The 11,014-nt window shown below is 43.5% G+C and overlaps 2 protein-coding genes across 2 annotated transcripts; one reads left to right on the top strand and one right to left on the bottom strand.

The window, feature by feature from the left end:
* Positions 1 to 454: 454 nt before the first annotated feature.
* LOC109481927 (protein ARV1-like) lies at positions 455 to 3,744 on the top strand. The gene is made up of 6 exons (XM_019784544.1): positions 455 to 541; positions 976 to 1,095; positions 1,443 to 1,596; positions 2,112 to 2,187; positions 2,520 to 2,668; positions 3,081 to 3,744. The coding sequence occupies exons 1-6, from the start codon at positions 455 to 457 to the stop codon at positions 3,188 to 3,190; spliced, it is 696 nt and encodes a 231-aa protein (XP_019640103.1). The 3' UTR covers positions 3,191 to 3,744.
* A 20-nt stretch (positions 3,745 to 3,764) lies between these two features.
* On the bottom strand, positions 3,765 to 4,397 carry LOC109481929 (caM kinase-like vesicle-associated protein). Its single transcript, XM_019784547.1, has one exon. It carries the CDS (start codon positions 4,371 to 4,373, stop codon positions 4,017 to 4,019), a length of 357 nt encoding a protein of 118 aa, XP_019640106.1. The 5' UTR covers positions 4,374 to 4,397; the 3' UTR covers positions 3,765 to 4,016.
* Positions 4,398 to 11,014: the final 6,617 nt, after the last annotated feature.

Below are 11,014 nucleotides of genomic sequence, written 5' to 3'. Positions count from 1 at the left end.
GAGAAGAGAACTAGCCGGCAAATTCAAGCTCATTTTCACATATTTTGTACACTCTACCCTGAAATTAAACATATCAGAATTCTGAACCTTGCTTGTGCACCCTAGTATGATTTTCCGTGAGTCGAAGTGAGTCACTTTGGGGTCCTTATATTACCAGATAAACATTGTCTTTCGATAGTCTGTTGTAAAAGCGCCCCTCACGACGTTTGTAAGCATTGCAAATCTTGCTCCGATAGCCTTGTAAAAGCGACCTCTAGAGGGCTCAATCAGTACTGCAGGTATATCAGTGCTCTCCAAGCAAAGCAGACGGCACAGACTGTCAACGTTCTGGATTTGTCTGATATCACTGGTTTTGCCAACTGAAAGCGAATTTGTTTAGAAATGTATTAACGTTACCTTTAGTCTGCAAATAAATATTCAAAACTTTCCTGCTACGTTAGAGAGAGCCAGAGAAATGAAATACACTTGCATCGAGTGTGGGAGGGGGGCAGAAGAGCTGTACAGAGACTTCGGAGGCGGCAATTTGAAAATCTCCCACTGCGTAAGTACAAGAGAGTTAATGTACTGACTTTTCGTATCTTAAGTGTTGTGAATTACTTTACACAACTGATAAGTATTGAGCTAGTGCCGGTATGATCATGACACTGAACTACTAGATGCACAACCCGGAAGTACTGCTGTTGCACAACATAACAACTTTAGGACCACTGGTAGCTAGTGTATAAGTAACATAATATGTTTTATGTTCTGTTATATATGTGTTATGTTGTAATGTTATAGTAGATGTAAGGATCCAGCTCATTCTCATTGTTTACACATTTTCCCCCAAAATTTTCTACATTTGTAACAGTGGAGGTTTTTTAACCTCCTTGATTCTTCTTGTATTGCAACTTTTTAACTGTTCAACTTCTAAGGGAGCCCAACTTGTAAGCAGCCTAAGAATAACTTTGGTACTTAAATGTTTTCTGTCCCCAGGACCACTGTGAGCAGGTGGTGGATAAGTATGTTGAGTTTGACCCTGTCCTGGTGTTACTGGACGCTCTTCTACACAAACCACAGGCCTACAGACACATCCTACTCAACAGTGGGATACAGGTACACAGAGTTATAAATATATCATGTTCTGTTGAAACCTGACCTGACCTAGCGATCAATTTAGCCATTTGATACCGGGTATTTTAGTAAAAGAGATCTTGATCATTACTGTTGAGGCTCAGATCACATTTCTTCTTCTTCTTCCTTTAATGCCCATGATCATGATAATGAAGCTGTGTAAAGTGACATTGCCAAGGGCACAATATCGGTGACATGCATGGCAGGATTCAAACCCGGGACCTCTGGGTTCTGAGCCGAATGTTCTGCCATTATGCCACATGACCTCACACATTTGAATGATATATGTAACATATATTCCTGACAGTTATGAACTTCCCTCCCCACAGTTCCACTGGAGACTGGCCATCATCTGTCTCCTGTGTGATGCTTACATCAAGTGGGCTCACCTGAAGTCAGCCGACACCACCGACACACAACAGCACATGGGCTTCTACGCACTGGAGTGGGACTTCTACCTCATGTTCCTCCTGGCAATGATAGGTCAGTTTCAGGGGTTTCTATAATAATAGCCTGGGGGCCAGTGTCGTTTGTTTGTTTTATTGGGATCTCAATTGGTGTTGTTAGCTTTATTGCCATCAGAAGGAGCAGGCTGAAGCTAAGATTCAAGCCAGGGTAAGAGCCCCCGCTGCCTGTGGCCCACGAGTATTGTACTTGTTTGCAATTCTAATAAATCAAATCAAAATCAGGGTATGAGTTCCCCCCCGCCCCAGTATTTGTCAGTCTATTGAGGGAATCTTGTTGCCATTGAGTGACTAATATTATAGCCGTTCTATCAACCAAAAGAATAGGCACAACTGCTATAATTTCAAGTACTACATGTATGTATCATTTGAATGATTTCAGACAAGATGAGGAGCATGAGTTTACATAATTGGATCAAATCAAGGCTTGAAAAAAATGCATGTATGTCTCATACTTGAACAACCACGTGTCGGAAAGTGCATGTCAGAAAAGCAGGTAGATGTCTATTATACATCTTCAACCTTCCCTTCCAGAGTTGGCAGTGTTCCTTGGGTGCTGTATGTTGCTGCTGCAGGTCAGCAGAAGGATTTTACCATCTAATGAAGTGAGGTAGGTCATCAGAAACCAAACAACCATAGGAGGTTTTATCCCACACATCTAGTATCATTTGAAGGTCTGCTTGACCAGTTAGAAAATGACTTGATGAAATGAAAGATAATTTAAAACTGACTACAGTAGTTTCATCAGGTTGGTAAGTCACTGAATTAAGCAACTCTTTTTACACAACTACTAGTAAGTCTTTTATTCAGCCGACATTTTGGTGACCGTCTGTCACCTTCCTCAGGACTATTCAGACTGGCTCACATTTCTGATGCTGGAAACAAATTGCCGTATTCTTTAGGTTGTATACAAAGCTAAAAGTACATTACTTCTTTTCTTAGGTTTTCTTCTGTAGTTCGTGCTCTGCTACTGTCCAGTTTTGGGAAGTTACTGGTCATTCCAGCGGTTATCTGGGGTGAGACCAACAGCACAGTGTACCTGGGCCTCACTAGACTGTTTGTCTTCACATGTAACTCACTGGCTATGAGAGGTAAGCCTCTATCAAACACTCAGCTATTTGACTTTAAAATACACTGCTCCTATTGTCATGATAGGGATGGTATCAGCACCAAGGACAGGAATGTTGGTCTGCACATGTAACTCACTGGCTATGAGAGGTAAGCTGTTCTCAAGCACTCATCTCTGTTTGACTTTAGACTGCATATTGTCATCGTGGAGATGGCATCCTTCCCATACCTTTAACAGCTGGGAACCAGAAAAATGTTAGTTATGATAGTGTTCAGCACCAAGGACAGGAATGTTTGCCTATGTGTATGTATTGTGTGTACAAACATGTATATGATCAATTATATTTTGTCAGTGCAAATGTTTCACTATATTGTACATAAAGCAGTACGAAATTTAAAACTCATGTTGCAATTTCCATTTTGTTTTTCTGACAGTTACCATGGATACCAGACAAGATGTGGCATGCGGTCTGGTTGCTACAAGCCTGCTTGTACAGTACCTCACATCCCTGTCCATCGACAAGTTATTACACATTCCAACATGATGTTATGTGCTGTTGGTTATAACTGATAAACTGATTTATTTATCCAGTAGTGGAGTTTAAATTTCCTATGAGTATTGTTTACCTGGATGTCTAACCTTCATCAACGTAACTGATAAACTGCAATGTGTGACACACCAGTTCTGTTTTACAAAGTACAATTGCAAGCTCTGTATGACAGGACTGAATGGATCTATCCACTCACATCAGGAAGGACCCCACCCTTAAAGTTATCGATAGGTGTGGTGGGTTCTTTAACAAGTTCAAGATGTGTCACAGAAAATGCACAGGACCTCCCATTTGTATACATGTAGATTACCAATCTGGACAAGTCAATAAAAACATAAATCTTTCTTCACCATCTTAAAATGTTTTATTGCATACTTTTCTTCCTTTTCTATACATGTGTCAGCCCTATCCATAGGCTTTCACCTCAACTGAAAATGCTTACAGCATTTGACAATAAAACATCGCGATTGAAAACCATTCATGTCTCAGTCATGTTGCTTGACCACCTGTCCAAGGTGACCACTTTTCTATTGTCCTTTGGGTGTTCACCTTTACTTTTATGTGACTGTACTTTCATTAATCTACAAAGTATTCTGTTATGTACAACTATATCCATCTGTTACGTACAATTATATCCATATATACATACATACATACATGATACATACATCCATCCATCCATCCATACATACATACATCCATACATACATACATACATCCATCCATCCATACATACATAGTGGCATAGCATTAATTTAACACAATAGGAAAGTATATGAATTCATTCATTCACATACTTTAAAGCCACTTTAAAGGGCATCTACGTAGCCGGAGTGTCGGTCTTCTTCGTGACACGTCTCCTCCAGAATCTTCGTCTCTTGCCTTCTGCTGCAGGGGTCTTCTTGCCTTCTGCTGCAGGGGTCTTCTTGCCTTCCACTGCAGGGGTCTTGCCTTCTGTTGCAGGGGTCTGCCTCGATGCCTTGTCCTCAGCATCATGGGTGGCAGCCTTTGTGGACTTCCTGCGCCGGAACAGGCGTCTCCAGAGCCCCCGGAAGCATCCGTAGCTCTTTGCACCAGATTTGTCTTCCAGGTCTTCCATCTTTGCAGTGTTTACTGCCACGGGGCCTAGGTCCTCCATCTTTGCAGTGGGCACTGCCACTGGGCCTAGGTCCTCCATCTTTGCAGTGGGCACTGCCACTGGGCCTAGGTCCTCCTGCTTTGCAGTGGGCACTGCCACAGGGCCCAGGTCTTCCATCTTTGCAGTGGGCACTGCCACTGGGCCTAGGTCCTCCATCTTTGCAGTGGGTACTGGCACTGGGCCTAGGTCCTCCTGCTTTGCAGTGGGCACTGCCACGGGGCCTAGGTCCTCCATCTTTGCAGTGGGTACTGGCACTGGGCCTAGGTCCTCCATCTTTGCAGTGGGCACTGCCACTGGGCCTAGGTCCTCCTGCTTTGCAGTGGGCACTGCCACTGGGCCTAGGTCCTCCATCTTTGCAGTGGGCACTGCCACGGGGCCCAGGTCTTCCATCTTTGCAGTGGGCACTGCCACGGGGCCTAGGTCTTCCTTCTTTGCAGTGGGCACTGCCACTGGGCCTAGGTCCTCCATCTTTGCAGTGGGCACTGCCACTGGGCCTAGGTCCTCCATCTTTGCAGTGGGCACTGCCACTGGGCCTAGGTCCTCCATCTTTGCAGTGGGCACTGCCACTGGGCCTAGGTCCTCCATCTTTGCAGTGGGCACTGCCACTGGGCCTAGGTCCTCCATCTTTGCAGTGGGCACTGCCACGGGGCCTAGGTCCTCCATCTTTGCAGTGGGCACTGCCACTGGGCCTAGGTCCTCCATCTTTGCAGTGGGCACTGCCACTGGGCCTAGGTCCTCCATCTTTGCAGTGGGCACTGCCACTGGGCCTAGGTCCTCCATCTTTGCAGTGGGCACTGCCACGGGGCCTAGGTCCTCCATCTTTGCAGTGGGCACTGCCACTGGGCCTAGGTCCTCCATCTTTGCAGTGGGCACTGCCACTGGGCCTAGGTCCTCCATCTTTGCAGTGGGCACTGCCACTGGGCCTAGGTCCTCCATCTTTGCAGTGGGCACTGCCACGGGGCCTAGGTCCTCCATCTTTGCAGTGGGCACTGCCACTGGGCCTAGGTCCTCCATCTTTGCAGTGGGCACTGCCACTGGGCCTAGGTCCTCCATCTTTGCAGTGGGCACTGCCACTGGGCCTAGGTCCTCCATCTTTGCAGTGGGCACTGCCACTGGGCCTAGGTCCTCCATCTTTGCAGTGGGCACTGCCACTGGGCCTAGGTCCTCCATCTTTGCAGTGGGCACTGCCACTGGGCCTAGGTCCTCCATCTTTGCAGTGGGCACTGCCACTGGGCCTAGGTCCTCCATCTTTGCAGTGGGCACTGCCACTGGGCCTAGGTCCTCCATCTTTGCAGTGGGCACTGCCACTGGGCCTAGGTCCTCCTGCTTTGCAGTGGGCACTGCCACTGGGCCTAGGTCCTCCATCTTTGCAGTGGGCACTGCCACGGGGCCCAGGTCTTCCATCTTTGCAGTGGGCACTGCCGCAGGGCCTAGGTCCTCCTGCTTTACAGTTGGCAGCAAAGCAGGAATCATTTTTTCACCTTGCTCCCCAGTCCCAATGTTTGGTGATCCAGATACGATCAAGATGTTGTTCAGAGTACCGAACACATTCATGGTCGTGGGCTGTGGTGAAAGGAAAAAAAGTTGCCATTAGTTATAAGCAAAGCACTTGTGCAAAACAGCCTTTATCTTGTGCATATGTATGCATGTGGGGGCCTATGTGTGTTAGTGTTTCACTACAACATGTACTTTTCGTCAACTTTTTCTGCAACTTTCTTTTGCCTTTTCCTAGACCTTCCACGCTTATAGTATGTTATACCTTGAAAGTTATATGTTGTCCCTAAGTAAAGTTGAATATGATTTAAATTTTGTAATACAGAGCATACTGTATCTTGTTGCCTGGAATTTCTTAGAATTCTGACACAAATATTGAACGCAGTTTTCCTTTTAGTTAATAAATATAGTAATTGAAAATGAATTAATGAATACAAAGGAAACTACACTTCAGTTTAACAAAGAATGTAACTATAAAATGCAAAGAATATTTTAAAAGAACAATGGTGTATTTACCAAGGTGGGGTCATGGAACCATACGCCGCTGCACGACCGATACTTTGACTCGTATCTCCCTGGATTAAGCTCCAGGACCACCACATACTCTTCAATACTGTCACTGCAAAGAAAGCACAGATCATCATGTGAGAGGACGTACAATGATATACATGTATCAATGCCTAAAATGCCTAAACAACAAGTGTATCTGTATCTGAGCCAGTATAACCACCATTAGGCTTAACACACCAGCTTCGCAAGCACTTGTTACACCTAACCCTTGAACATCTAACTCTAAACATACTTAGTCTAGTAGTTTATAGCTATCTAATGACAGTGCCCCTACTGTATTTGGTGACAGCGAATTCCATTCTGCAATAGTTCTAGGAAGGAAGGAATTTTTGAACACCTCAATCTATGGCTGGCATAGCTATTTCTTATTCTCTTATTCACATGATAGGCTAGGAATAGAGAGGGCTGGTATGCTCAGTCAATGGTGCCTCAATATTAACCACCCCCTGTTAACGCTGATGCTAACACGGTCTTACCTCTTGGTGACCCTCCTGCCTTTCGCCCAAGCATCCCAGCTTCCAAAGAGGAAAGTCTCCTCAGCAAGCCGACCCCTCCAGACAACTCTCACGGTCCGAGACTCCACTAAGGCGGTCTGAGGACAGAGACAGGTTTTCAATTTCAATTCTTCATTATATTCAATTCTTAATTCTATCATTACATATAGAATTTTAATGTTGCGGTACCCACTGCAAAGCAGGAAGACCTGGCCCCTGTTGCAGTACCCATGACTCTTTAACATGTTATCTTATTAATGTACCAACATGATAGAATAATAAACAGTAACTAAAAACAATACTAAATGATGCTACCAATGCTACTTTTGAAATGTTAATGTTGAATCCATCATTAAGTATGGCTTTTAATGTCATATTTTTCAAACAATTTATAGGTTGCCAAAATATACATCTACTCTATTTACCTGGGATCTGGTGTCACCATGATCTTTGGTTGAAGCTCCCAGCATCCTCGCAAGGGGGCCTTCATTCATCACAGTGTTCGACATTTTCGATTTCTCAAATGATATCCAATTCTGGAAACTATCAGAGAGTAAATCGGTAAGTGCGATACAGTGAAAATTCACTATAGGTAATTACATGTAATAACCTAGACAATATCCAACCGTCACAAAATGTGTTAGGTCTAAACGTCTGTTTGTACGAATACCTGATGTAGATAACGTTGTTCTGGAACATTTAAATATTGATGGTGGTCTGTTTTGAAGCGCTGCTGAAGCTACCAAATGTTCGGCACAGTTCTAGAACACGGTTGGTCACTCCGCGGAGTTTTTTGTCACCCTCTTTTATCCGTAAAATGTATCCTTTACTCTATTTGTCTACTAAACTGACCAATAATTTGGAAACAGGGCAATTCTTGATGTGTATATGGTGATTTAAAACAGTATTGCATGTATGGTACAGTCTTGCATTGAGTCTGTTTGCTCCAGCGTTAAGACGAAATACTAAGTTTAAACTTGTCGACAGCAAAAGCTTGCTGAAAAGTCTTGTAGACCCTTTCTGATAGAATTTCGAGCTTACTATGAAGCGTTACTCGCTTGAAATATTGCGTAGGCTACGTGCGATAGAGAAATATCATGGCCTTGACCGATTTCTACCTCTAACAATGCACGAGGAATGAAAAAAAGAACTCACCTGTCTCCGTAAACGGAAAGACGGTCCGTCGTTATCAAAAGTTACGAACGGAATGCACTCCGAGCGAAGTGCACTAGCTAATGACGTCACTGGCGTCTTTTTGTTTTATGACGTACCTTAAGAGAAATACGTCACAAAGTCGCTACTTGGAGCTCATTGGTCAATTTTTTTTACAATTTAGGGCGCTTCCAGTTTACGAATTTGCACTGAAAATTTGAAATTTGTCAGGCCATCGGAGATGGAAGCATTTCGGCAAAAAACGACACATTAAAATTGAGAGATAAGACAAGCATAGACACTTTCAATCTACTTGTCATGCTCCGACTCCATATCTGTGTACCTAGGCCAATACTAAGCTTAAAGTTGTAGACAGCAAAAACTTGCTGACAAGTCTTGTAGACCCTTTCTGATAGAATTTCGAGCAACCTTATCCAACCTTACTGGCTTAAAATATTACGTAGGCTACGTGCGATGGAGAAATATCATGGCCTTGACATATTTCTACCTCTAACAATGCACGAGGAATAACAAAAGAACTTACTTGTCTCCGTAAACGGAAAGACGTCCGTCGTTATCAAAAGTTACGAACGGAATGCGCTCCGAGCGAAATGCACTAGCTGATGACGTCAAGAGCGTCTTTTTTGTTTTATGACGTAACTTTAAAAATTGCGTCACAAAGTCGCTACTTGGAGCTCATTGGTCAGTTTTTTTTACAATATTATAGGGCGATTCCAGTTTACAAATTTGCACTGATAAGTTTGAAATTTGTCAGGCAATCGAATCGGAGATTGAAGCATTTCGCCAAAAAACGACACATTGAAATTTAGAGATAACTGCACTGTACTTTTTGTTGCGTCAAAGACGAAGCATTCGGCAGCATAGCTATCCCATGGCAGTTTAGCCGTACTGCCACGGGTTACCCTTTTTGGAGTGGGAAAATGAGTCGAAGTGAAATCTAGACACCATTTGTCATTTCCTAATTATAATGTTCATAGAGGAGTCCATATATTAACACGTTTCGGTTGAAAAATAAGTCATGAACGCTAGAGATGCTTTTGCCCGGGTACAATTGAAATAACGTTACCCTATTATTGCGTCCATTTTGAAATGCCACTGTTACACGTCTGGGTTCAGCCATGTATTTATACCAGTTTTCACACTCTTTGTATCAATGTATTATTTCAGTGCACGGTGAATGTATTATTTCAGTGTGCTATGGGTATGAGAGAAGCACAAATGGAGGCGAGCTGTTTAAGAAAATACATAATGTAGACTAATTTACAAAAAAAGGTTGAAAAACTGCAGGTTTTTTTTAACACATCGAGAATGATCCTCCCATCTTGTATCTGCTTTGAAATTAAGGTTGCTGAACCAGAGGGTTAACGTCCGTTCGGTCAGCGACCTAATTTTATTCGTGATCGTTGGCGTATGCATAAAGCATTAAGGCTGCTGGCCTCTTATTCGGTGGGTATCGTCTATCTGCAAAGCCGCCCGCCATACTGCGAAACGCATTCAAAACAGCGAGCCCGGCAGCACTCCAAAACAAATATCGGGTTGGTTGAATCGAACGACGCCCCTTTTTAGAGGTCAAGGTCCCAAAGGCTGTTCACAGTCTGCCTGGATTTCTTGCGGCGGAGGCCTGCTGTAAAGAGGAGCCCCACCCACCCCCACTGTTCGGGCCGGTCAGGCAGCAGGTGCAGGTGAGATCTATTCGTAATGGCTTTATCCTCTTCCCTTCCAGAGTTGGCGGTGTTCCTTGGGTGCTGTATGCTGCTGCTGCAGGTCAGCAGATATATTGCACCATCTCCTGAAGTGAGGTAGGTCATCAGAAACCAAAGAACCATAGGAGGTTTTATCCCAGATATTTAGTATCATTTGAAGGTCTGATTTACCAGTTTGAAAGTGACGAAGATGATTTAAAACTAAAAACATGTTAGCATATGGATAGTGTTCAGCACCAAGGACAGAAATGTTTGCCTATGTGTATATGTTTTGTGTGTATAAACATGGAAATCAACCCCTTATTCTTTGAGTTACACACAAAGCTAAAAGTACTTTTCTTAGGTTTTCTTCTGTAGTTCGTGCTCTGCTGCTGTCCAGTTTCGGGAAGTTACTGGTCATTCCAGCGGTCATCTGGGGTGAGACGAACAGCACAGTGTACCTGGGGCTCACTAGACTGTTTGTCTTCACATGTAACTCACTGGCTATGAGAGGTAAGCTGCTATCAAACACTCAGCTATTTGACTTTAAAATACACTGCTCCTATTGTCATGATAGGGATGGTATCAGCACCAAGGACAGGAATGTTTGTCTTCACGTGTAACTCAATGGCTATGAGAGGTAAGGTGCTATACTAGCAAACACTCATCTATTTGACTTTATGATGTACCTAATATCATCCTCCCCATGCCTTTAACAACTGGGGACCAGAAACATTTAAGCATATGGATAGTGTTCAGCACCAAGGACAGGAATGTTTGTCTTCATATGTAGCTAACTGGCTGAGAGGTAACCTGCTATCAAACACTCATCTCTGTGACTTAACATTGCGTATTGTCATCATGGGGATGGCATCCTTCCCATACCTTTAACAGCTGGGAACCAGAAAAGTGTTAGTTATGATAGTGTTCAGCACCAAGGACAGGAATGTTTGCCTATGTGTATATGTTTTGTGTGTAAAAACATGTATATGGTTAATTATGCTTTATCATTGCAAATTTGTTACTATATTGTACATGTATCAGCAATATATTTAAAGGTTAAAACTCATGTTGCATTTTCTTTGTTTTTCCTACAGTTACCATGGATACCAGACAAGACGTCGCATGCGGTCTGGTTGCTACAAGCCTGCTAGTACAGTACCTCACATCCCTGTCCATCCACAAGTTATTACACATTCCAACATGATGTTATGATGCTGTTGGTTATAACTGTTAAACTGATTTATTTATCCAGTAGTAGAGTTTA

The sequence above is a fragment of the Branchiostoma belcheri genome, unplaced genomic scaffold (assembly GCF_001625305.1).
Source record: "Branchiostoma belcheri isolate BF01 breed outbred unplaced genomic scaffold, Haploidv18h27 scaffold585, whole genome shotgun sequence".
NCBI classification, from domain to species: domain Eukaryota; kingdom Metazoa; phylum Chordata; class Leptocardii; order Amphioxiformes; family Branchiostomatidae; genus Branchiostoma; species Branchiostoma belcheri.
Note: the sequence above shows the minus strand (reverse complement) of the source record. Positions and strands in the feature narration are given on the sequence as shown.